We start from the raw sequence: 27741 nt of genomic DNA, 5'->3' as shown, positions 1-27741 counted from the left end.
GCAGATGGGATGCAGCAGGGTGAGGAGGGAAAAGCAGCATTTGCTTCTGGATGCATGCCTGTGCATGAAAGGGAGCTTGCTTGATGGATTTCCCTGTATAGAGTTTTTTTCTTTGCCAACTTTTGATTATCTAACTGCACTCTTGAAAATTACACTGGAGCAATGGAAAGAGGGAAACAGTGAGGTCCCTTATTCTGTGTGCTTTTCACCAGCTGGACCACTCAGTGTACAGCCACATTGCAGCCAGGCTCTGGAAGGGGACGTGGGATAGGTGCCAGCATCCAGCCATCCAGAGCAGCAAGGAATGGTGAAGTGGACAGTAGGAGACACAGACACAGCTGGAGCTAGGGCTGGCAGGCAGACCCTTTTCTAGTCTCAGCTCTCTTGGGTCATACCTGTTTATTTACACTCTACCCTTCAAGCAGACATGGGGAGGAATAAATAACTGTCTTATCTGAGGCAATCACAATTTTGCCAACTGTGGTGCAAGAGCTCTTAGCATTTCACCTCAGTCTGGTTTATAGCTCAGTTCCCTCAGGCCAATGAGCATGGCCCAGTCTCCTGTGGGAAACAAGCAATCACAAACCCATATGTGTGAGTAGAAGCCATTCTGGGAAACACACAGAGACCTGCAGCCCCATCTCTAATGATTAAAATGCTCACCCTGCTGCAGAAGACCAAGGGCACTCAAGTTCTCCCCCTGCTGTATCTTGCAAAAGCAGAGAGAAACCAGCAACCACCCTGCATGGCTGCACAGCCCAAGGCTTCTGTTCCAGGAGAGACAAAGCAATAGTTTTACACTTGGCTTCACAAATGTGTCCAACACCCAGTCAACCCCAACACCCAGAAGGCTGAGCTTACTAATAACGCTTCTCATCCAGCAAATATAAATCAAATTTTACTCTGGGCATCTCAGTCAAGTACTCTGCACTGTGTCTTGGAGCTGCTCCCTCTGAGCAGGCAGAAAGGAGGAGGGGAGGAGGTGATGGGGGTGAAGGCATGCAGGGCCACCATCCATCTGCTGCTCCCCTGCTGGCACCTTCAGCAAGGAGCTGGGTACAGGCTGTCCCAGGCAGGCACACCCTCCTGGCAGCTGAGCAAGGCATCCCCTCGGGGGGTCTGTGGGGAGTGCTGGTCCCTCTGCAGGGCTGGACTCACACTGGGATATTTGTCACCCCAGAACACGGGGACTGGGACAGAACTTGGGCATGCACTGAAGCACTTGCACAGTACAGAGAGAAACCTGCAGCACACAAAGTTTTAGGAAGGTCAATGTAGAAGTTTGAAAGAAAGTGAGGAAGGGTGGGATGTAAAACAGGGTAGTTTAAGGTAAATCTTTCACCTGAAGGGAGATGAATTCCTGGTCTGCTATGACTCAGGGCTCCTGCAGGTTGAACTTCAATAGACACAGTCTGGAAAAGTGCCATTGATTTCTCTTCCTCTCACAACCAGAATTAATATCAAAGTGCTAGAGAGGAGCAGGAAACAGCCACTTCTGTTTAGCTCCCAGGATGGAAAAATATGGCAAGAGGGATGTTATAAAGACTGTAACAAACAATCTTCCCTTTGGTATAAAAGCCTTTGAGATAGTGTCTGAAGTCCCTTCCTGCTCCCCAGCAACTGTCACAAGTCACTCATGCCCAGTCCCCCAGGACACATCCTGCTTTCTTGACTGAGATGTTCCCATAAAAGACATTGTTCACAATAGGTCGTGAGGAAACACCTGAAGGTAGCAGTCAGGGATGTCCTGATTCCCTGGGAAGACCAAGGAACCCCCTCAGGTGGACAAAGAGGAGCCTTAGGGAAATCTCTACCAGCAGAACCCACATCATCACCCAGCATGCCCAGACAAAAAGCCATGCTGACAGCAGCAGGACGAGGATGAAGAGCCAACAACCACAGTGCAGGGAGCCCGGAGTGACGCAGGTGATGCTGAGCTTGGTGAGACAAAGACCAAACCCACAGGTGCCTCAGCCTGAAGCTAAGCTGAGCCCAGCTGCCCAGGAAGCACTGATGCCACAGAGGCAGCAGCCACTCCAGATGGTTGCAGGACGCAATGGCAAGGAGCCTGTGGCTCTGTGCCTGGCCACTGGGCGCCATCTCCAGCCCCAGCCAGGACCTCTCCAGCTGCAGAAGGACAGAGTAATGCCTGATGCTGGACTAGAATAAACAGGTGCAGACCCTAATGCTCCTACAAACCCCAGTACTCCTCTCCATGAGGGTGTACACACCTCCAGCATGGTCTTATTTAAGGCAAAGGTTTAGTGAGGGATATATTAAAACAAAATAAAGTCTTCCAAAAAACCCACTTCCTTGACCCTTCTCTTCCTCTAAGGAGAAGAGTAAAATGTGTAGCTGTGGGACAGATCTGAGCACTGAAGGGACCTGGAGAAGGTCCCGTGAGCATGGACCTGACAGATCTCTATCTCCTTGATGCCACTGTCCATTGGCAGAACCCAGCAGGAATTGAGTGCCACATGCTATGGCTTTCAGTTTCCAGGACTGACCTAAGGGAAGGAGCGATGGAGGAAGACTACCAGCCTAACAAGAAGGCATCGTCTTAACCTAGGAAGGTCTTTCCCCATGCGATCTGCTGGTGAGCTTTGACAGATGTCAAAGATTGCACTTACAGGGTTTGTCCTATGTTTATCCCAGAGGTGAGTCCCAGCTGGTGGGGGAAAAAAAGGTGGGAATTACACAAACATTCCAGACACACATTGCACTCTGTGCACCTTTCATGCCCAATGAAAAGGCAGGAAATGTTAAGACAAAGAAAGGAAGCATGTTAGAAAGACTGACCCTTTCATCAGAGACTATTGAAATTCTCATAACAAGGGCTGGTGTGAAAGGTTGCTTATTCTCAGAGGTAAGACAGTGCCATTTCCTTCCCTCTCCATGCAGCAAACACTCATGGCAAATCTAAACCACAGCTGTAGGGCATGAGACACACAATGCAAATAAATGTTGCATCTGAATCCATCCCAGCTGCATCACCACAGCTACTATCAGACTGAAAATCATACTTCAACCAGTCAATATGCAAATACTCTAGTATTGCACCATCATAAAAAGCTATAGAACTTCAAAAGAAGTGATCTCCAAAATCCAGATCAAGGAAATAATGAGGAAAATGAGACATGACGCCAGCCTGACAGTCTCACCCTGTTCTACCTAAAGAGCTAACAAATGTTTGGTGGAATAATCAGTGTGGGAAATGCAGAAATGTCCTACACACCACCATGCCCAAGTAATCGACTTATAAATCATTTACTGGTCACCTTTGGTCTTGAAGGTTTATCTCTTGTTATATATATATATATATATATATATATTTATTTATTTATTTATTTATATATATACACTCTATATATATACACAATAGATATATATATACACTCTATATATATACACTATATATATAGTATATATACATATATTGTGTATATATATAGTGTGCATATTATTAATATACAATTACAAGTATTAATTATTTATAAGAAAAATACATGTTAGAAATTTCTACTTAAAAGCAGTTTACATGGACAGATTTTGGCAATGAATTCCACAGATAAATCAGAAAATATCTCTGGATTCAGAAATCAGCAAATATGTGCAACACTCTCACTGAAACAGTAGTTTTGCACTCTTCAGCCATTTACAGCTTTCTTTTATTCCTTAACTCCAGCGCTGGGTGACGTGCCATAAGAAAGGTTCACACACACATGCCAGCCCCCCAGCAGCCCCAGGCCTTGGACAGTGAATTTGCTGAGGCAGAGATCATTTTTTTATGTCCCCAGCCCTGTCTGCCCTACAAGGACCCACAATACCAACAATGCCCTGTCTGTCCCACAGTCAGATGTCACCTCACAAATGTGGGTCAGGCCAGCACGCCATGCTGGCTTTGATTTCTGTTATTTGGGGCAATCAAGTCTCCTTTGCAGGGGGGAGCAGCCCCCTGATGAGGGGAGAAAGGATTTAACTGGAGATTACATCTCTTCTGCAAATTTGCAAGAAAGGCTCATTTAGGCCTTTGTGGACCTTTTACCTCCTTTCATCAATCCCTGCCTGACTACATCTTTGGCTGGGCCATCTGCTGGTGCTTATGATGCCCACAAATTAGTGATGACAGCCAAAACCGTGGAAATCTAACATCTTCCCTGGTGAAACACAGTCTGTAAGAGGCTGTCAGTTGTGAACTTCCCTACCTTTCTCTTTTAAGGTTGGCACCCTTCATCAATTTCTGGTCATGAGATCCTAAAAGCACAACTCTTTAAAATTTACAAATACCCACCACATGAACTTTGGGGGCAGACAAGAGCTTCACAAATAGAGACAATGCACCAGTCAACACCAAGACCTAGAAACTCATATTGCCTCAATAGCATCCTAAGTAAGGCTCAGATCTGAGAAATTCAAACAGGACACAGTACTCATAAATCAGCCTTCGTTTTGCAAAGCTCACTTCATGCAAGAAAATCCTCAATACAGCAGAGCAGAGTCAGGGTGTGCTCTGGAGGCTCTGCTGGATGAAGGCATTTTTAGTAAATGCTGACCCAAGGTGAAATTTTTGTGTGCTATGAAACCCTCCTGCAGCTGCAAGGTATTTCTAGGGACCTCAGAGGAAAGGAAAGACTTGAAGATCAAGGGTCTTCCCCACTCCTAATAACTCCCTCTCCACTGCTACCTATTGCCAGACTCAAGTTTTAGTGTAAGGGTCCCTTAAGAGAAGAGTTCTAAAATAATCCTGGAGCTAACTGGACTCCCATGAACAAAAATTTTTCCACACTTTAATTTTAAACAGACACTGATGGAAGTCTCCATTCTTCCAGAGATCAGAGGAGGGTGTAAGTAGGTGAGATGAAAGGTTTTGAGGGAATAGCCTGCAAAAGACTCGAGAAGCTGACCTGGTTCTTGGGCTGATGCTGGAAAACAGAGACGCAAATTTGCTCTTCTGTTACCTCGGCACTAACATCACTTCCTGTGCATTATTCGCTTCTACTGATTCACCAAAAGCTTCCTACACTTCAGCATAACTGGGACAGAAAGTATCCATGCCTGAGTTTCTGCCACTCAGTTACAACCCTGATTATACCTCAAGCATCATCACTACATAAATTCCAGTATTTTTTTTTCTTCCCGTCCTTCGCATCAAACGCAAACATGTTTTTATTCAATAATGATCTAAACAACAAGAATTTACAACAAAAATGCCCATCAGAAATGTAAGCAGTCCTAATGAAAATAGATACCAAGTCACAACCTGTATTTCGAAAATACAGGGGTTAGTAACAAAGGTGGAATTGAACAGATTTTAACAACTTTTTATCAGTGCTGAAAGAGTGTAGAAATACCACTCTAAATAGTTGAAAACTATTTTTTTACAACCTATCACAACAACTATTCTAGACAATATACAGTATATCTAAGAATAGTAGCAGTCATAGATGGAAACTGATAACATTTGGGGACTGAAGGTTAATCCGTTCTCGAAAAAAAAGGAACAATGGAGAGTGAAATAGAAACACAAGTCCCATTAAAGAAAACTATTTTAAGGGCAGAATGATGAGTTTTAGCATCAATCATGGGAAAACAGTTCAAAGTTTTTCTTAAAAGATCTAAATTTGAAACCTTGGGAAAAAGGAACTGTTTGCAGTGACAGCAAAAAAAAAATCTTAAGGGATAAGAACAAATACAGTGTAAAGATAATCCATTTGTATTTTTTAAACACTACAAATCTGATTGTTCATTTTGAGCTTTCTGTGATTAAGGTCAGTAAAGACTCAATGTTCAGTCAAGTTTATCCTTATTTCTTTATGCAGTTCCAATGTACTTATCTGCCTGTAAATCATGGTACATGCTTTCAGCACTGAAGGTACATGGATTAAAAAAATCAACTGCAGATTGCAAATAAACCCAAATAGAGTTGTATAAAAATTTTCAATTTGTACTGGTTTTGGCTTGATTTTTTTTTTTTTTTTAAGAAATTATATTCTACTCTGCATATTCCAGAGGAAAACCCAGGAGAGAACCAAAAGAGGATCATCCCCATCTACCAGGAAAGCTGCAAGCAAGCCAGGCAAGCCCTGATGCTGCTCCCTGAACACACGGCCACCCCTTGGCTGAAAGGAAGCTGAGCAGGTGCCTACATTAAACCAGTGCACACTTTGTCAGTTTGCATTTGAGCAAGCCCATAAGTGCTTTGCCAGCTCAAGGACTTAATTACATTTGAAATAAGCTAATTCAAGGAATAAAAGTCTGCCAAAGGTAATAAAATTGTTTGCTGATGTATCAAGTCAGTCCTCTTATATAAAAGAGGGTATTTATATGCAGTGTGGGTCTGGTTCTATTCAATCAGTGATTAAATGCTTACTGTTTGCAGGAATAGGGCCAAATCTGGAGTAATTTTAAGTATTTGGGGAGAAGTGCTAAATCCTAATGTATCTAATTTAACTACGCAAACTAGGGAATATTATTGCCTTTGTTTTACTTATGAAATTCAGAGGCACAGGGAAATAAAATGCCAGATTCAGGGTGCCAGAGAAGCCACTTTCAGAAGCTCTTGTGCTTCCCAGGCAAGTGTCTTCTGCAACACATGCTGCTCCTCTCCCGTCGTGTTGGGCAGCACGAGGGACAGTTGGGCAAAGGGCCGAGAGCCCCTGCCACAGCTCCACTGGCTGCACAGTGGTTTGACCCCCCCCTCTGAGTGCCCAAGGAAATGTCTAAACAAATTAGCAGAAAGTCAGGGGCTGATTTTTTCAATCAGAATTTTTTCTCATCCAGCCCTTGGCATATGGTTTCATCCAATTCCCTCCTCTTTGAACTCGGTGTTCTTGGATGCTGCTGGCACCTGTTCCTGTAGAATGAAGGGGCACTGAAACAGGGCCTCACTGGAACTTGCAAAGATTCAGAGCATTTTGATATACTCTCTCATTTTAATATACAGGGGAGTTTTCATTGTACATATGTAAATCTCCCTTTGGCCCATGCTTCTGTGCAGTAGATCAAAAACCTTGCTCTGTGTCCCTGCAAGACCACCTTTAAAGTTTTATTTTTAAATGATAAATTCTCAACCAGTAGAGATTGGCATTTTTCAGCATCATCAAACTGTATTATATGAAATTCCATGTTGCTTCAAATTATTTCTCCAGATTGTATGCTCTGGGATTGATTTTTCTTGTGCTATATTTAACACCGATAATTGTTATGTTTTAAAATACTCACATATTTCAAAATATCTAACCGATTAAGTGTGCTTAGCTCAAGAATATGTCTGCTGCACTGTGCATAGCAAATAGACAGTGCTTCTTGACATGGTTTGGCATGGGTAGGTTTTTTATCAACGGACGAATTTGAAAAGAAATCACCGTTGTAAGTTTGACATAAATTAGGAATCTGGCTCGCACCCTGCCCTGTGTAAACAAGTTAGTTTTCAAGTTCGGCTTGTGGACTTCCTTCTGTGTTCATGCTTTGAACGCGTCCGATTTCTTTACACTTGCTGAGCACGGTGGCTTTAAAAGACCCCGGAATGGTTGGACTGCACCCCAGCGAACATCGCAGAGGTTGGCCCCGGGCAGCGCCGGTGCCGGGGCAGCGCCAGCAGCGCGGGCGCGGACGGGAGCGCGCCCCGGCGGCGCGGGCTCTGCCGGGGCAGCAGCGGCCCCGGGGCTCCAGCAGAGCTCCGGGGCTCCAGCAGCGGCTCCGGACCTCCAGCAGAGCTCCGGGGCTCCAACAGCGGCTCCGGACCTCCAGCAGAGCTCCGGGGCTCCAACAGCGGTTCCGGGGCTCCAGCAGAGCTCCGGGGCTCCAACAGCGGCACCGGGGCTCCAGCAGCGGCCCCGGGGCTCCAGCAGCGGCCCCGGGGCTCCAGCAGAGCTCCGGGGCTCCAACAGCGGCTCCGGACCTCCAGCAGAGCTCCGGGGCTCCAGCAGCGGCTCCGGACCTCCAGCAGAGCTCCGGGGCTCCAACAGCGGCCCCGGGGCTCCAGCAGAGCTCCGGGGCTCCAACAGCGGCACCGGGGCTCCAGCAGAGCTCCGGGGCTCCAGCAGCGCTCCGGGGCTCCAGCAGAGCTCCGGGGTTCCACCAGAGCTCCGGTGCGATGCCGCAGGAGCTGCTCCCCGAGCGGTCCGGGCGGGGCAGCGGGGCAGCGGCAGCAGCTCCGCAAAACCTGAAAGCGGACCGAGAGAAATCCCGCGGGGCGCAGAGGTAGATTTAAAGATGCCGCATTTTGCTCGGTCAGACGCGAAACTGGGACGGAAAAGCCACCCTAGGCCACCTAAAAGGTCGAGCGCGCAGCTGGGGCGCTGCTCCGCAAGCTGGCGCTTCAAAACTCAAAAACCTTTTTCAAAGGGCGAGCGGCAGAAGAGCATCCCCGGACAAACAACCTCTGTCCCTGCTCCTCATCATGCAGGACAGCCGGACAGCCCTGCCCGCGGCGCTCCCGCTGCCCAGCCCGCCACAGTCCTCTGTCCTTAGACCAGCAAAGAGGCTCAAACACCGGCTGAAGGCTTGGGGAAAAAAGGCATCAGCAAGAAAAGGGGTGATTCTGTCATTTATGTGGTTGAAATACTGTTTCAAAAATCCAGCATTTAAAATAGTGCAAAATGGAAATCCCAGCTTCTTTTTTCCCTCTGCACATCTGTGGTTCAGCAGGTTGAATGCATTTTACCTTAACCTGAGTGTGTATTATAGATCTAAGGTCTATAAGATCTAAGGTTCTAAGGAAAAAAATTATCTGGTGAAGTCATAAAACTTACATATGTGGGTTTTCAGAAAGGTCAGTAGTATTTCAAAATCAAAAGTTCCTATGAATCTGGTAAAACTATAGTGTTAAAACTTACAAACGTCAGGATGTCTTACACTGTGTGAAAATGAGTATTTGATGTGTTTGGGGTTTACAGTTACAATTTCAATTAGAATCTTCACATAACTTAACTATTCAATAATTAACCTGAAACTCAAATTTTGAGCTGGAACATATAAAAATCAGAAGTTTAATTCCATCTTTTGCCAAGGACTATCACACAGCATCTTCTTTTCAGCAAGGTGTTTGAAAAAACCTTTATTGTCATTTTCTCTGAATTCCAACTGCCTACTGCAGAAGTAGTTGTTATTATTTTGTAGCATTGCAAACTCCAAACAGACACAAAAGAGAGAAGAAGGATTAGCGAATATAGCCCTAAGCAGTCTCCCACCGTTATGAATTAAAAGATGTTTCCCACATGGAATTTTTCTACACAGAGAAGTGGAGATGTGGCTGTTCACCGCACAGTGCTGGTTTCCAGGGGCACTCTGCAGCCGAAAGCAGCTTCCCACAGTAGTGTACCTGCCTGCGAGGCCCCACTCACCCCTGGGCTGTGCCCCTCTCCCAGTACAGCCCCCAAACAGAGACACTACTTCTTGAGCAACTTTGCCTATCCTCTCTTGTTCATTCTCCTCCGCCTGGGCGCTTACGAAAAGCAGGGTTTTTTATTAATTCTGGGCACGACCTTCCATCTCCAAAGCTACCTGTGAGCGCCTGACCCCCGGCTGTCGCCCCTGGCCTCTGCAAGGGAGCAACAGGCTGGCGGACTGCCGCGTCCGCAGAGGGCACATCGCGGTGACACATCGCGGTGACCCCATGGCAGCGCCAGCTGCGGCTCCGCGCAGCGCCCTGAGAGAGGGTGATGCGCTCGGTGCTCCGAAAGCCTCAAGTGGGAAAGGAACAGACTGCCAGCAACTTGTGAGGCTCTGGATCCGGCCCAGGGCCGGCTGAGGAGCGGGGACTCGGAATTTCCTCTGCTCCAGGCTGCGCCTGGCGGGAGCCGCGCGGAGGCGAAGCGGCTGGGACGGGGCGCGGGCGGCGGTCCCGGCGGCCGGGGCAGGTGAGGACGGTCCTCCGCGGAAGAAAGGGGTGCTCCGCCGAGCCCCGCAGCGGGGCTGCCCTGGGGCACGGCACACGACCCCGTGGGTCCCCGTCCAGGGCGCCCGCTCTCCCCCACCGCCTTCCTCCCCGCGGGACGCTCCGGGGCCACCCGGGGACGAGCAGCGCCGAGCACGGCGGGCGCCACCACCTACCGTGGTACTCCTGGCCAGGCACGTAGGCGGCGGGGTTGCCCGCGATGTGGAGGGCGATCAGCACCTCGCCCTGCTCGCCGTCGCCCTCGAGCTCGCCGTGGTGGGTGCAGAGGAAGAAGAAGGGCGAGAAGCGGGCACGGGGGGCAGCCGCCCGGCCCGCCGCCAGCAGGGCACCCAGGGCGGCCAGCAGGCAGGGCCAGCCCCCGGGGACGCCCCGCCGCCGCTCCATGCTGCTGCCGCCGGCGCCGCTGGGGCATCCAGGGCACGGCGGGGCCGGCGCTCCGCTCCGCTCCGCACGGCGCGGGACGGGGCGGGACGGGACGGACGGGGCGGGCGCTGCCCCCCGCCGCGGCCCGCGGGACTTGGCGGGGAGGCGGGCGCGGGGCGCGGAGCGGAGCTCGGCGAGGGCAGGGGCGGCCCCTCCGCGCCCGACCAAGGCTGCGCCGTCCCCGCCTGCCGCTGCCGGGGTGCGGGGCACGGAGCTGGGAGCGCGAGGGCTGGGAATAATTTATTTCCCCCGGTGCCGGGGTGGGAGGGAGGGGAAGGTCCCTCCCCTCCTCCTCCTCCTCCTCCTCCGCAGCCGCCCGCTCCTCCTGCTCCTCGCTCTGCGCGCCGGTGTGCGGTGCTGCGCCGCGGACACGGGGGCTGCGAGCCGGGCTCTGCTGCCCGCCCTTTGTCTGCCGCCGGGTCCCTGCCCTGTCCCTGCCCTTCCGCCCACGACCCAGCTTCTGCCCCTGGCTCTGCTCCCGGGTCCCAGCCCCTGCCCCTGCCCTTGCCTCTGTCTCTGTGCCTGGCCCTGCCCCTGCCCCTGCCCCTGCCCCTGTCCCAGCCCTTATTCCCAACCCTGACATCTGAGTCCCTGATCCTGCTCCCTCCTTGTTTCCTGGTCCCTGTCTCTCAGCCTCCACACAAATGTCTCTGCTCCTATTTCTTTATCCATCCTTTTGTCCCTCTGCTCTGGCCCCTGTCGTCCATGTCCTTCTGTCCCTACCCCTGTACACCTGCCCCATCCCCTATCTTTTTGCCCTTATTCCTCTGGCCCAGTCCCTGTCCCTTTGCCTCAGCTCCAGTTTCTGTCCTGCTGCCCCTGTCCACATCCCAGCCACAGCCCTGCCTCTGCTGTACCTGCACCCACTGTTGGGGAAAAGTGAGATTTTTACTTAAACCTTCTCCGCTGCCATTTCAAAATTATGTACATGCACATGCATCCCCAGAGGAGGGTTGGGCAGCTCTGCAGGGGGCCACCGTGTGAATCCCTGGGGAGTGCAGGTCCCTGGGAGAAGGCTTTAACTCCCTGAGAGTCTGTGCCCAGGCCCTTTATCCCAGCAAGAGGGGCAAACCCGGTGGAGACCAGAAGGGGAATGAGAAACTGAACATAAAACACTGGCAAGTCGAACAATTCATAAAACCATAAATTTTTAACAAAGCGGAACTGACAGAGGGCATCAGGAGATGGGAGCAAATCCACAAGGGTTTAAAGCATCCACCATGCTGCTACTGGATCCTGCCCAAAGGCCAGAGACAGCCGGGGTGAGCGGCAGTGACATGATGGAATTGGAAAGGAGAGCCTACCTGCCAGCATTTCTGAAGTGCAAAACTGGCACAGTGCAGGGGCTCCCTCCTGGATTGGTTTCAGTGCCAGAGGGAAAGGTTCCCTCCACGGAGGCACAAGCCACATGGATGGCACCACGCAGCTGCCCCATGACCATGCAGGCTGCTTCCCTGGCCCACCTCCCAGCCAGCTGACGGAGACCCCGTCCACAGTGGCCCAGGGGACATCCTTGCCATCTGCCCAACCTGCCTTTTCTGCTGGCTCTGCTCCAAGCCTGAGTGCACCACCAGCAGCAAAACTTTGCCGTGGTTGTGCCTCACTAGGGATGGAGTGAGGTGATGTCCCTCGTCAGTTTGGATGGTGAAACACACTGCCTTTGCTGGAAGGACAAAAGGCACCAGTGGTGCACCATGTAGGGGATGGAACACCTGTCCCACCACTGGCTAGTGGTGTCCCTGGCCACTGCTGTGGAAACTGGGCCTGACAGCAGCTGGTGAGGAGTCAGTTTGGCTCCGAGGCTTCCTTTTTGGGTGGTTTATTTGTTTTTCAACTTTGGGTATTTGTTTGCTTTGGTGGTTATTTTTTACCATCTGCGCCTCCTCCATATATTTCAATGCTTGAAAAAGTGACAGACTAATAATATCATTTCCTCATGCCAAAATCTCATGCAGGCAAAAGCTGTGTGGGTTTACTGGTGAAACCACTGCCAACAGGATGTGTTCTCCCTTGTGCAGTCCTGCTTCCCTCCAGCAAGGGCTTGCCAGCGAGGCCAGGCCATGCCAGAGGGGCTTCAGCTGAGCAAACACACCCTGGCTTGTGCCTGCTCTGCCCAGCAGCCATGGAAGTTGGCCAGTCATTTTGGAGGAGGCTGTGGCCAGAGTTTTCTTGTAAAATAAGGAAGTGGTAGGGAAAGGGCGTGATGGGGTCCCACTGCTGTAGCAGGAGGGGATGCCATCCACCTCTGTCAGGATGCTACTGTACCAGTTTCCAGCAAAGCCTTCTCATTTGTTTTTTCAAGGGCTAATTCCCTAAATAATCTCGGGACCATGGGATATGTAACCTGCCATCATATTTGGGGCTCAGATTAGCACTCCCTGAAGTCACTGGGATTTGTAGAGGGCCCATGCTGGTGAATTTTACACAATTTTCTTTGTTTCCAGCTGCTTCGTATCCGGAGCAGCCAGGACTATTAGTGCAGCCAGCACATCTCTTTCTTCTAGGAGGGGTGTGTCACTTATCAAAGGGGTCAGAAAAAAAGGTGAAAATGTAACAACTCCACTTGGAAGCTTTGTGCCTCTTCTTGGTAACCTACATCCTCCATTTCTTTATGTTATGGCTTCCTCTCTCCTTTCTCCTTTGTTTCTTACACTTTCACAAGATCTCTAACCTCTTCTTCACTGGGCAGAATGGGGAAGCCCCACAGTCAAGCTCTGTTGGTGGGAAATCTAGCAGACACCCAGACCACCATTTATGGACAGAGATGGGGCAAGGGTGCCTTGCATTCAAGGACACAGGGATATCCAAAGGAACTGTCTGGGACCTCAAACCCCATTTCCTGCACCCTCCAGAGATAATGTAACAGACCTTCAGTTCAGACAAGACACCTGCCTTCTCAGACCCTCCTCATCTAGGTCAAAAAGTGCTTCCCAAAACTCTCTTGCACATTTCAGGGTCATCTTTGTATAGGAGAGTGATGTTAGTAGTGGGCTTCATCAAAAACCAAGATACTGCAGAACCCACAAACCCCATGATTTTGCAATGTCCCTACAAAAGCAGGAAGACATTTGCAGGGAGCCAAAGCTGTGACCAAACCTCGTGCATTCTGGGGAGGAAGAAAAAGAAGCTTCCAACTCTGCCAGTCTTCCCCTAAAGGAAAATTTATTCCTAGCCCCAGCTCCAGCACAGTCTCACTGATACAAGCATGATTTACCCATTAATTACCCCAGATCCTGACTTGATGTGGAAGATTTTACTATGGCCAAGGGCACCAGCACACCTGCTCAGCCCCTGCCCCTGTGCAGCCCCCAACACAGCAGGCATGGAGGGAGCCTCCCATCAGGCTGTCCCCACCCTGTCACAGGGCCAGCCATGTCCCAGTGGGGTTTTGCATTGCTTCATATCCCCTCACTGCTCTGAGTAAACACAGTACCTGATTTTTGAAGGCAAGGGGTTTATGAATCCACTTTGGCCAGAATTTTTCATACCTCTCCCATTGACAGCAAGGCTAATATATTATTATTAATAACAGCAAAACAACTATTTAAGAAGAGTGTCTAAGACCAGCCCTCCTGGAATAGGAATAAAAGCTTGCAAAAATCATAATAATCTTTATTTTCTCTCTTGTCTGATCCAAGATATTTGTGTAAGTTACAACTATTCCCTGTTAAAGGCAGGACCTACCTAATAGTGCAGGATGAAGGTTACCATGAGCTTTCACCCCCCATGAAGTATGTTTTTTAACACAGAAAACAACAAGGAATAAATTGATAAGAGAACTGAGTAAAGGCTGTTGTCTGCAATGGAGAATGCAATAGGTGGAATGTAAATAATTACTTAGGAGGTACAGGCCTCTTTCAAGCATGGGTGGTGGTGGGAAATCACAGCACAGATGGACGTGGCTGCAGTCCATATTAATTTAAGGAAGTGATTATTCAGGCAGTAGAGCTGCTCACTTCATTCAGGGAGCGAGCTCACACCCCAAAAGCAGAATTGAGAAACACTAGCTGCTTTATTAACATGGCCACAGCAGATAATTTTGAAAAGATATGGGCAGGTTGGGGAGCTATTAAGTAACATGGAGCCATAAGGGGCATTGTCCAAGCTCCTTGGGTCTGGGCAAAGGCTTTTGTGGAAGAATGCAGAAAAACACTTTTGTCACTGTCACCATGTGGAGAGTCCTGATGCAAATCTTGTCCCCTGCTTTCAGCAGCTTTCTATGACAAAAATTAAAGAAACTGCCTAGGGTTTCTACATAATCAGCAGCAAATAAGAAAGAGACATGGAGCACCAAATTGCATGTGTCATTTATCCACTGTGGTACAGCATGTAACATCTGAAAGCAGGAGAGCAAGCTGGGGCACTTTTGGTTTTCTCACACTAATGAAGATATAAAGTGGATTTTCCAGGGCCAGATTTTTCCACCAAGTCTTTATTTTCTACTCATCCATACAAGCACTCAGTGTTGTCTTTGTATGTCTCTACTCTTGACAATCAGATGTACACACAAATTGTTGAGAGGGACCTCTCCTGCCCATGCAGCAGGTGGGCTGTCAGTCCATCGATGCACATCTCCTGCAGGCTGGAAACCCTCCCTCAGTCCTCCCAAGGTGTGTGGGGTTCTTTGTAATCCCAGTCAAGGAAAGAAATGGGGAGGATGGGTCTGACCATGCTAAAGTAAGATGGACCCCCTCCCTTGTGTCTATCAGTGAAGCTGAAGCTTCAGTGTAAGTAAAGTTTGGCTTCAGCAAAGTGGGAACCTCTGACCTGTGAATGCTGGACAGGAAAGTTAAAAGTAATTAATAGCTAACTGATCTTGCTTTTTCTTCCAAAACAATGTCTTCAGTTCATGCAGCCTCCTTGTTTTCTCCTCCTATTTATGCAGGGATTTACCAGAGAGGCCTGGCACTCTGGAGTTGCCTTGGCCATGCCAAATAACCCTTTGGGATGAATCCCTTTTTTGTGCACAGGACTTCTCACAGTCAGATAATAAAGCAGTCTTGCCTTGCCAGTTTCATGAACTTTGCTCTTAAGCAGAGCCCAAGTCATTTCTAAACAAAGGCCTAAATGTGAAATTATAGGCAACTTCCATGCCTATGTTATTACGAGATCTTAATTTTTTCTAGGGTAGGAACAATAGCAGCTGTTTGGCTGCTCCATTTTCCAGTGGGCTGCTGCAATAGGCACCATCTCTAAACTGACATCTCATGATTTCATCTGAAAATAGAGTATCTGACTTTACATATTTTTCTCTCTTTTAGTGCATTTCATTCAAATGGGTTGAAACTTGTATTTCTGTATTGCCTATTAACTTTATTGAGGTATGAATATAAAGGAGGATATTAAAAGGCTTTTCTTTTACAGAAAGGCATTACTTTAAAAACACTGTTATGCTATCAAATAGGTGAGCCTAAACCCTTACATTTATTATTGATCTTGTAGCCATTAAAAAGAATACAGAATTTAAAAATAACTCCATACTGGGGAACAAGTATTTAAAACTTTCTATTGTCTGGCTTAATAATAGCATTTAAGGGTGAATCCTTTCAAAGAGTAGAAAGTTTTTGTGTTCAATATCTTATATATTTTATGAGATTTCTTTAGAGATGTAAATCTAGAGATTTAACTCTGCTCATGATTAGAAAAGTAGGTAGTGGGTGGGACTCCGAGCCTAAAATTAATCTTGTTATCTATTATGAATAAAAATATAAAAATTGCTGAAGACAAATACACAACATTCATTATGGTTCTTGCTTTTATATTTTCCTAATTTGAATTATGTTTCCCTTAAAGTACTGTTTTGGATGCAATACAGGCACAAGAATATACTGTTTCCTGTTTCTGTTCCATGGTGCTGCTGTGCCCTATTAGCACTGTGTGAGAAGCATCCCTAAGTATATTTAGGGGAATTCAGCTTGGGTCTGGATATTTATAATTCTAATGTTTGACTTTGTTTCGCAAATCTGATTTTGAATGTACATTAAATACACACATCTTACATGAAGAGGTATCTCCCACAACCAGCATTCCTGTCCATGACTGCTCTGTCCTTCTATCCACGGGCTGCTCTGGCTTTCCATGAAGAAATGAGGGGTATTTAACCATGTTACATCTGCATACTGAAGCTTCCAAGGCTCTCATTAACTTGCAAATATTTATCGTGGGTAGCCTTTATCTGAAGAATTTTTTAAATGTCAATGGCCACAAAAGAAACTCTTAGTCTGTTTTACTGCCTAATTTATCTCTCCCCTTTGCTATTCTAACTTCAGTAACCCCAAGGACCCAAGGTACACAGGGCTAACAGGCCAGGACAGTTTTAGCAGTTTACTTTGTGAGGAAAAGTGGGATGTAAGTCCTGTGGAAGTCTATAAAAGATATTCCTTTTGCTTATTTAATGATCACTAAACTTTAAGAGCCTCGGAAAAGATATTCCTTCTCTTTCATTCAGCAATCTCTAAACTTGCAGAGAGCTGGAAATGCATTTTACTGCAGGGTTAGAGGGCTTTCTCTTATGCTATCTGTATTTAAAATGTATTTAAAATACACAATTTGTGTGAGTGCATGCCAGTGGACCCGAGTGTGGAGACAAGACACAAGATTCAATACTTTTATCTAAGGCACACAACTGCAGACTGTGGGACCACGAGCATTTTGCAGGATTTATTTTGTTTGCCTGGCGGCTACTGCAAAAGCTCTGCCGCTGCAGCTGCAAGCGCAGTTTGAGCAAAAGCTGCATGGTAGCTGCATCGGAGCTATTTAAACCAGCCAGGAATGCTGCAAACCCCGAGGATAAGCGGGAGGCGGGCAGGGCCGTGCGGGAGGATGGAGCTCCGGGCAAGCCCGGGCTGCGGGGTCTGCCCCGCTCCCGCTCCCGCTCCCGACCCGCAGCGCAGGGCGGGCAGAGCCCGGGTGTCAGAGCTCGTAACTTATGTGACAGCCGGTCACAGGGCCACCGAATTCTCAGATTTGCTCCGCAGCCCATCGACACAGGGGTTAATGTGTTGCCCACCCTCAGTGATTGAGTCGCTGCACTTTGTGTGCTGAACTAAATGTCTTTTTTCCCTTTTTTTTCTCGTGTGTTAAAGAGGTTCTTATGAGGTGGGAGTGGGAGCCTGGCTCTGGCTTTTGGCATGAACGGGCTCCCCACAGCGGCCCGGCAGCAGCGGCTGCTGAGCGCCGGGACAGGAACACGGGGCGGAGGCGGGGGGGGCTCTGCACAGCCCGGCAGGGCCGCAAAGGCACCGAGTGTGGCAGTGAGAGTGAGTGTGAGACTGTGAGTGTGAGTGTGTGAGTGAGAGTGTGAGTGAGAGTGTGTGAATATGTGTGTGTGAGTGTGAGTGAGAGTGTGTGAATGTGTGAGTGAAAGTGTGTGATTGTGAGTGTGTGAATATGTGTGTGTGAGTGTGTGTGTGAGTGAGAGTGTGTGCGAGGGTGTATGAGTGTGTGTGAATACGTGAGTGAGAGTGTGTGAATGTGTGAGTGAAAGTGTGTGATTGTGAGTGTGTGAATATGTGTGTGTGAGTGTGTGTGTGAGTGAGAGTGTGTGCGAGGGTGTATGAGTGTGTGTGAATACGTGTGTGTGAGTGTGTGAATGTGTGAATGTATGAGTTGTGAATGTGTGAGTATGAGTGTGTGTGAAGGTGAGCATGAGTGTGTGAGAGTGTGAGTGAGAGTGTGAATGTGTGTGTGTATGTGTGTGTGCTCTCCTGGGCCTGGTGGTCAGCAGTTTCCTTGCCACGTTCAAGGAGCAGCCAGGTGTCACGAGCAGCAAGCCTGAGCTGTGGAGGTGCATGCTGGGCACCCACCTCTGTCTGAGCTTCAGGAGCCCTTAGAGCCACTCAGGAGTGGGCCCAAGCCTGGAGATAACAACACATGGGTGTCATGGGATGGGTGATGTGAAATGGATGAAGCCATGGGAAAACATGGGAACAGAAAACAAACGTCTGGGGAACTTCTTTCTTTTTCCCAGCACAAATAATTTATTGAAAACATCTCATCAGAGCCTCACACCCCCAGAACTGCACAGTCATACTACTTTTATTTAATTTTATCTGCTTGCAAGATGTAAAATAAGTTGTTTTTCAGAGCAAGTACTATCCAGGAAATACACCATGACAATGGAACACGGGGCCAACATACAGCGATGATGTGAATGCAGTAAGAAAGTTGGAAACGGAACTTCCACTTCAGTTTTGAGAACAAGATGACTTTTTCAACCAAAGTAAGACTGGTTGGAAAATCAGATTCATAGGTTAATTTAAAATAATCTTAATTCTTATTAGCAGCAAAGCAAAGTATTAAGATAAGCCAGAATATTATGGAATAAGCAGATATTTTTCATTATTCCAAATCCTCCACAAGAAGTTTAAAATTCATCACTTATGAGTCAAATATACCTCCCAGCTCCCTTTAAGAAGGTCACTGAGAATCTGCTCAGAGTGATTGTTGATGAAAATATATTGTATCATGTAAAGCATAAAAGAGACCATAGCACTTTTATCCCCAAGAGGAACCATGGTTATACTCCTAAGGAGCGATCCAACCACTGTGACAAAACTGCCAGGCTCCCAGTTCCTGGGAGCTTCTGAGCTTCCCTTGGGGAAATCTGTTCCTCCAGTTTTAACGTGAGACTGTATCAGCTGGCCCAGGACAGGCAGCAGGCTCAGGGTGTGGCTGGGTTAGACACTGATGGCAGTGCTACCAAGCTCCCTTTACAGCAGTGATATGAAGCGGTCTGTGTTGGAGTCTGCTTCTGGAGTCTGCTTCCACAACTCTTAAGTGCAAAGGTGCTTCTGACATCCTTCCAATGCATGAGGAGGTGGATGACAGGGCTCTACCAGGGACACTGAGCTCCAGATCAGGGCTTTCTGACCAAAAACTCTATTGCTCCCTCAGACAAGAGGTCTCCTTATCTGTCTCTTTGATAAGCTGAGCAGCTCAAGCTCTCTAAGTCCAGTGAGCTCCCTGCTCACTCTTCCACACCTCGGTAAGCCCTCAAGCAGCACTTGTCAGGGAGCTGCATCCCCAGCAGATGTGGGTCCTCCTATTTCATGTACAACACAGGCACAATGGTGTGAAGACACACAATACTCATGAAACTGAACAGGTTCTTGGAGAGCTGCCACTGAGGGGAGGGGATGAACCTGTGAAAGTGGTGTCTTAAAATACACTGCTGAGTCCTTGTGTTGACTCGTTTAAAGTTTAAAGGTTTAAATATGTTTAAAGATTTCTGATGGGTGTTTATGGGGTTGGAACAAATCCTAGGGTGTACCCATAGATCCCTGCTCACGTTTAGATTTATTCTGTTTTCTCACAGTTCATCTGGAGCCCCCCAGGATGCCCCAGCCCTTCACAGAGGACCTCGGTAACTCCAGTTCAGCCCCATTGCTCAACTTCATACATCCACATAGGAACTTCTGCCAGTCAGTAGCAGCTCATTCTACAATAAAATCCACGGTCAGCCTGAGTGCCTGTATGTCCCAACACCCCTCTCCTGCCCCTGGTCCATGCAACTGAGCTGTCAAGGTGGCTGCTATGCCATGATCTTCCCTCTGAGACACTTGTGTAACTAGGAAGAAATTCTGAGAGGTGTGGACTATTTTGTCTCCAAAATTCTTTCTGAAAGAACATGTGACACAAGAGCACATGACACCAGCTTATGTCCCTAAAAAGGAGGCAGGTGATGTCTCCAAAGTGACATGGGGAGACTTGGTAACTCACATATCCTCCCCCTCTTACTCTCAGGCAGGGCTGGGGGCACAGCACTGTCTCTGCTGCTTCGTAGTCACAACAGCCTTTATCAGCTGTCACAGGGGGCTCAGAGCACTGCTCCTGGCAACACTATCTGCCTAATTTCTTGGCCTTTCTCTTGCTCCTCCTTCCAGTAAGATAAGAGGAAAGGAGTTATCTTTACTAGCTGTACACACAGACTTAATTCCTCACCACAGATCTGGAAATCCTGTGTTTCCAGGCATGGGTGTCACTCCCACACTGCTGCAGGTGCAGCTGCAGAAGCAGCCCTGTCCCAGGGCTGCTGGTGGTCTCTGCTCTGTGACCAGCTCTGCCTGTCCACTCTGCCACCCTCCTCACTGAGTGACCAGCCAGGGCTGGGAAAGAGACCAGTGGCCATCTGACCTGGAGACTCCCAACAGGATTTTACTGCAGAGCTACCACCATCACAGTGTCCACATGTGAAATGAACACAGCTTTGGTTTGCAGAAGGAGGGGAAAAACTCATCTCAGCCTGCAGCTGCCTTTGCCTATACCCTGTTATGGCTGCACATCTGCAGCTCTCCTGCAGCTGAGCACCCATGTCCTGCCCAGGGAGTGGCCCAGGGAAGCATTTCCTTGGTGAAGCCACAGCGGCTGCATCCACCTGCCAGCAGCCTGGCTCAAAATTAAAGGGTGCTTGTTCAATACTTGAGAACCCTTGAATGGAAGAAGATGTAGAAATGCAAAGCATAGTATTCGAGTTTTTTTTTTTTTTCCCTTTGGCAAATGGCCTAGAAAAGTAACAAAAAAGAGACAGAAATGGCAGAAAGTAAACCACCTACTGTTGACTCCTGGAGATAAACCAGAACATTGTTCCAAGAAGCAGAATGCTGCTGTCATTTCTCCTGGAAGTGAAGAGAGCATCGCCCAGCACTGGGGAGGGGGATGAGGGAGAGACAAAGAGAAATGAGTGGTTCAGACAGACCTCTCAAAGGGGAGTCAAGGTAGTGCCTTTAAATGTGTTTGGCAGAGAGCAGAACAAAGCACGATGTCACGTATTTAGAAAAATCATCGCTGCGGGAAGTTAATGTGGCTTCAGAGACACTTGCGACATTTAGCAGGTTACAATAGTTTGTTGTGGATCATAATGACTCCCACTCCAGAGGAAAGATCTGGGTATGAGTCATGGGGACCCTGCCTGGCTGTGTTATTCTGTCCCACAGCACCCTATTGTCTATTATATTTTCTTCTCCCCACACCAAAAATGCACAGACTGAATCAAAGGGATTGCAGTTTACTCTTGGTATTCCTTGTACTATTTTCATTCAGTTTTTTGCAATTTTATTTCTTTTTAATATAATAGTGAGTTTTAAGCAAGATGCATTTGTTTGAGTTAGTATTATATTGTGCTTACTGAAGCCCAGCCCCATTGCTAATAAAATTAACATCAGGCTCAGAAAGATATGACCTTTAACGTGGGTAATAGTGAGGTTACAATATTGGGTTTCTCCCTCTTTTGAAGATTGTTGGCCAACAAAACATAATCCTGGGGAAAAAAGTGCAGAACATGCTTGTGGGCTTTGGCATAGCTGCTTAAACAAGTCCTGCAGTGGCCCCTGCCCTGCCCTGCCCCTGCGCTGCTGCTAACATCCCTCTGTCCTCCAAAACAGAGCTGATTCAGCACCTACATCTCTGCTGCTCCACCCTTGTGCCCCAGCTTGAGCTGACTTGGGCAGATATTTTCTGCTGCTGACACCATTAGAGCAGCACTAACCTCTGGCAGGCAGGTGGGAGACAGCTCCATCTTCACCTGCCGTCACTGTTTGCTTCACTGCCCATGAGCCAAAGCCCTGAGGAGCTGAAGCTCCATTTGCAGCCAAAGCAAGCTGTGGAAAGTCAGCAATTCACCTTTCTCATATTCTTTAGGGATAAAACAACAAAAGCAACAAAAGATTTAATATAGCAATGTGCTAAGGGAGTTAGATTGTGGAAATCACGTATCCAATAACTCACTGGCCAGTAGCAGGAACTATTGATGGCCTCTTTACTCATCACAGTCAGCTGAATTAAATTTCCTTAACGGCCACTTCCCAGCCACAATCACCACTTTATTTCTTTGTTTTCACGCAGTTCACCTGCTGAGAGGATGTTGCCCGTCCGCCTTCGTGCTGCTGGGTAGCGGATGCTCCCAGGTGGCAGAGGAATGCTGTATCTCATTCCTGCCCTCCGTTACAGTGACACACATAACAAAACCATTGATGAATTGTGTTCTTCCTGCAGGCTACCGGGTCTGTGAAGGATCAAAGTGAAAGTACATCTTCATAACTCCCGGTGCTTAAGGAAAGTCATAAATAACGGCAGCGCTGTGGCTGTGTATAGATTCTGTGCCCAGGGACAAAGCATTTCACAAACGCACTTAAGGAATGTTATTCATATTTTATACAAAGGGGAACTTACAACCCAGACAATAGGTAATATTTTTCCTTCAATGTGCCCAATGTATTGGAACAAAAGCTATTTTGGTAATATCACATTTGGCAGAGCTCTGCAACATGCACTCCAGTGTGCAGCTCCAGAGCTCTTTCCTACTGCAGGTTATGACTCCTTTGAGCAAAATTTCTGGGTTCAGCACTATGACTGGAGGCACATCAATGCTCTTGTATACTGGTATGAACATGTCATAGTAAATTACTTACTGGGTGAATAAGGCATCCAGCCTTTTTATGTCCCTATGTAGGCTGAAACACTGGGACTGCACAGCCTGAACGGGGCTGGGGTTGCTGGTCCATGTCTTGGGGCACACTACCTTGGCATTTTCACCTCACCTTGGCCTCAACAGCTGCTTGGGAAGCAAGGTGACAGGCAGCATCATCCCCCAAAATGTGTGTGCACCCTTGGGGCTCAGGCCAGTTGGCTCAGGACATGCTCAAAGGACATCATGTGCAACCCCAGTAACTAGTGCAGGAAGCACTGGCAGAGGGAGAAACTGGAGAGGATGACTTTGTTCTTTGTTTGAAATAGTACTTTTCCCACTCTGATTAAACTGCACTGCAGTTCATTAACTATTCAGGTGTTGTCTGCTCTTTACAGAAGGAAATGCAAGATGACAGACTATTTAACAAGTTCATTTTGAGTACAAATTGTGTTTAAGGCAGGAAAAAATATTACCTCATGCAAAACTTGGGTCGGTGTAATTGCAGGTCTGACTGCTTCGAAGATGAAAAACCTCTTTCTTAATTCAAGGCAAATGTAGCAGAAATAATGTTTAGGAGAGAGGTGCAGGTAGGTACACACCAGGGAGTGCAATTTTAATATCCTGAGTACAAGATTTTTTAAGTCTTTGTCTGACCTGCATTAACACACTTTCTTACATTTCATTTGCCACATTCATCTTTGTCGGTTTCTTGTTCCCCTCTGTAATTTGTTTGCCTATGTTTACTCGTGTTTATCTCTAGCACTGATGCTCTTGGCCTGGTTCATGTCTCCTCAGAGGCTCAGCACTCACTCTCTGAGTGCTGCAGGATGAGGTCCAGTTTAGTCCTCCACAGGCAAATGACTTGTGATTCCCCCAGAGCCTGCCAACACGGGCACTTCTTCAGTACCAGGAGCTACACCGTGTGATCCAACCTCTGGATACCTGCCCTTAAAAATATGTAATGAGACCGGGAGTTCATTAATCAGAAGGCAGAAGGTAACTGCTGACATGCTCTGAAATTCAGGGCTGATCCACTTGTGAGGCTGCAGCAGCGCTGTCAGAGCACTCCCAGGGCCAGGATCTACCCTGGCAGCATTTCAGTCCTGCTCCAGGGCACTGTGTACCACCACCAGGCTGGGCCAGGCTTCTCCAGGAGCCAGCTGTCTCCTGTGAGGTGCTGTGACCTTCCATTTGAATATGGACTGCAGCACTGTGGCGGTCACAAACCCTCTCCTTGATGCCCTGCAGGCTGGCTGACAGGGCGCTCATTCCAACACTGCTCAAACAATGTACCCAGAGAGGGCAGGACCTGGAAGGGACATGGATGGAGCCTCCTGGACACCCTGTGCTGAAACACTTTGGTTTGTGCCATTCTGCTCAAACAATGTACCCAGAGAGGGCAGGACCTGGAAGGGACATGGATGGAGCCTCCTGGACACCCTGTGCTGAAACACTTTGGTTTGTGCTTTTACCACCAAGGTTTCTAAGTCTGGGACTCTGCAGAAGGTGGGCGCCCCCTCACCACTGACTGGTGGAGCAGGCAGAGCTCCAGCTTTGCTGATCTGTTCTGAATGCAGACCTAAATCCACATGGGACAGCCAGCAGGATGGGGCCTGGGCTCTGGGAGGGAAAGGCACAGCTCAGCCAGGAATTCAAATAACATCAACCACCTGTGACCATCCCAGCCTCACCAGTGGCCCCAAAATACCATCACTAAACATGGTTGAACCAAGAGCTGCTGCCCAGGCTGGGTCTTGTCAGTTTGGCCCCTACCTGCCTCCCTGGTTTTCTCAAGCTCTCCAGAGGGGTCCTGAGCACCCCATGAACTGCAGCAGAAACTCTTGAAAAGCTGAGAACCCGATGATTAGCTGTAATATTCCTTGTTGTAGTCACTCGATTTTGTGCTGTTTACTGAGTCTCACATACCTCCTGATTCAATGTTTTGTAAATTCAGCTTTCCCCAGCTTCAGCTGATGTGTGGATGCAGACACTCTTGGATGCTATTTATTCCACAAGTGAGAAATGACTTGATAATTTATGGATTGTTAACCCAAAGTTGTACAGGTTTTTACCTCAGGGAGAGAATAAATACATGTCTCATTTCAACACATTTTAGACAATGTGCTCTTTTTTAATGGCTTCCTTTGATTTTACTCTGAAATATGTAGACACTTTCTCCCAGGATTCTCATGTGGAAGCTTCATGCTGTTCTGTCAGGTTGCATATTTTCCCTCTGAATTTCTTAAAGAAGATCTTGCTTATCTGAATTACAAAGATGTTAACGTTGTGTCGTCACTGTGACTACGGAGTTTAGGCAAAGGTTTTATTCTTATTAAGAAATGGAAGAGTTGGAGAATAATTACTGCATTGTCAATGTGAAACTTATGGATGTTTAATATGAATCAGAACATATTTACTTATTTATAGATGTTGAAATTAGAACATGCTTTAGCCTGCAAGTAAAATAACTTGCACAAACAGCTGGGAAGTGTAGCTGAGATGATGTGCACACTCTTTTTACCCTAAAATGAGAATACAGCTGTAATGGATATAGATTGGTGTGTCGGTTGAGGAACTTTTAGGCAATGGCATTTGACATTACAGTTCAAGGATGGAAAAGATTTATTGATCCGTGAGTTAAAGAGTGACCCTGGTTTCACCTCTTGTTAGTGCTCTGTAGGTTGCACTTAAAAACTCTACCATAATGAATCCTTAGGCTCCAATAAATGTAAATCTGTTCCTTGACAGATCACAGGGAAGCAAAATCCTGGAGAAGATGCTTAGTTCCACCACCTGTTTAATTTAAAGGGTATTTTCATCAGATTAAGACCAGTTTTGTAGGGTTTATCCATTTTCACTTTCCTGATAATATAATTTATTTTGATCCATAGGACCTCCCAGGCCAATATTTGTAAACAGTGACCAAGTCATGAGTCAACATCAACATACAAGATGTCAAAGTGGACAGGAAGTTTTATTGTGCCACTGGGTTCAGCTTTGCATTGCTAAGGTAATTATTAAACCTGGGATAAACAGAACTTTGATCCTGTGTGTGTTTTTAAACGATGGGTAACAGTTGATTTTACAGAAATGCCATTTTGAAAAGCCATTCTGTATAGGAATTCATTGTGTCAACATATAAGGTGTCCAGCGCAAGGTTTAGCAAAGTCAACTAGCCTGTAGCAAAGGTGCTGGCATGGGGTGCTGTGCAAGGAGCTGCAGGGCCTCCTGTGACTCCCAGCCAAGAAGAGTGTGAAATGTTCATCTTTCAAAGGAGAGAGCAATTCACTGGCATCTGTGCTACTGATTAGCAAGAAAAGGTGACAGTGGCCAGGGAAAGAGCGGATGTGTAAAAGGCTAAAAATGTGCACTGTAGAAATGCAGCAGGACCTCTCTCTCTTTGGAAATACTGTTTCCATCTCTTCCTTTAGTCATGGGAAGATTGTCTAAGCCTCTTCCCTCTGTGGTCTTCTCCAAGGTAAGCTTCATGCTGGACAAACACTGTCCACTTTTCTTTGCCACATCCCTTCCTGCATGAGCAAGTGCCCAGTGAAAGAGGTAGGAACATGTGGGATGGGCACTAGCATGTGTCTTAGGCACTGACTCAAAAGCATCATCTGTGACCAGAGTTAGGGGCTGGAGGTTTGTATTTGTACATAAGTGAAGGTAGGAAAATTTGGGGGAAATAAGCAGTTAGGGAAGAAAGAAAATAGAGGAGAAGTGAATTTGGGTGAGTTCAGGTGGACCTCTTACTGCAAACGGGTCAAAAGCACCCAGCATCAGAAGTGCAGATGGGAAAGGAGCCCCCTACACCAGCCTGTCACAGGGAAAGCTCATGCTTGCAGTGCAGTAACTCATCCCCAGGAGAAAAGTGAATGGTAACCTTCCTAGACACACAGTGAGGCTGTGCCTGTGAAGTGCTTCCTTGTGCCTTGGAGTGTGGACAGTTATGAGTCCTGTAGATGGTCAAGAAATGCTGAGAGGGCAATGAACAGCTGTATCCTGGCAGCGGGCAGCAGCTCCTTGTTGCTAAAAAAGGACCAAAGCAACTGGGTGTGCATAAATCTGCACCTGATGGCAGCATAGTGAGCAGCAGCACTGACATCTTCCCTCCCAGACTGCTCTGCTGCACTGGGTTGCTTGAAGCACAGGAAGGCAAATAGCCAATCTAAGCACAGCTGCAACCCCAGCACATGAAGTTTGAAGAGGGATAACCTAATTCGTTCCTTTACACTTCTACTTAACCAAAGAAATTTTTCCTATGATTTCATTATAGAAATAATTTCCAACAATGCGCCAGAATAAAATTATGTTTTCCCCACTAATAAAATTTTGTGGAAGTATGTAATTATACAGCTCCTGTATTTGAATTCTAAGATGTACTGCAAAGTGGTGTGTCTTATGACTATGTAAATTTAAAGCCCTAAATATTTCATACTAGTTGTAAAATAACATAGTGTAATCAAAGAGTATGCCATAGCTGGAAAGGATGGGCTAGGCATGAAGATGATGAAAACTCATCTGTTTGCTTGGCACTGTCACTTGGCTGTTACCTGCCTACCTTTCTTGAGATCTCTCAGGTAATTTATGGCAGATTTCACTGCTATTCTTTGTTACACATCCCTGTAGGTGCAGACATTAACGTATCCACAAACCATCCTGCCTTCTGCACCTGGAGAGTCTCTCTCAGGAGAGTGCTGTGGAACACAGCCCCAAAGCCTGGAACAGAATTCCACAGATCAATGCTGAAATACAACCGGTGGCTTGAAATAATAACCAGTGAAGTAAATGTCCTCTTACTCACAGTGATTAAAAAAAATAAATCTGCAGATGGGCAGAAATCTGCAGAGAAAATCTGCAAGGAAATAGCAGGTGAAACCTCAGCATGCTGGCTAGGCTGCTTCTTTATCACCTCCAGCAAATGGATATCTACAATGGTGTCGTTTATTGTTGATGACTGATAATAGGATTATGGCTCCCACATCCAAGAAGTATGGCATCCCAAATAGCATCG

The 27741-nt window shown here is 47.3% G+C and overlaps 1 protein-coding gene across 2 annotated transcripts in view; it reads right to left on the bottom strand.

The window, feature by feature from the left end:
- Positions 1 to 10282, bottom strand: part of RELN (reelin) — a 282225-nt gene extending 271943 nt beyond the window's left edge. For both annotated transcript variants that reach the window (XM_059847390.1, XM_059847391.1), the window contains exon 1: positions 10054 to 10282. In XM_059847390.1, coding sequence (XP_059703373.1) covers positions 10054 to 10282 — 229 coding nt within the window. The remainder of the gene's footprint in view (positions 1 to 10053) is intronic.
- Between the last annotated feature and the right edge of the window lie 17459 nt (positions 10283 to 27741).

This window comes from Haemorhous mexicanus, chromosome 5, assembly GCF_027477595.1.
Source record: "Haemorhous mexicanus isolate bHaeMex1 chromosome 5, bHaeMex1.pri, whole genome shotgun sequence".
Taxonomy (NCBI): domain Eukaryota; kingdom Metazoa; phylum Chordata; class Aves; order Passeriformes; family Fringillidae; genus Haemorhous; species Haemorhous mexicanus.
The sequence above is the reverse complement of the archived record's forward strand: the minus strand, read 5'-3'. Positions and strand labels throughout refer to the sequence as shown.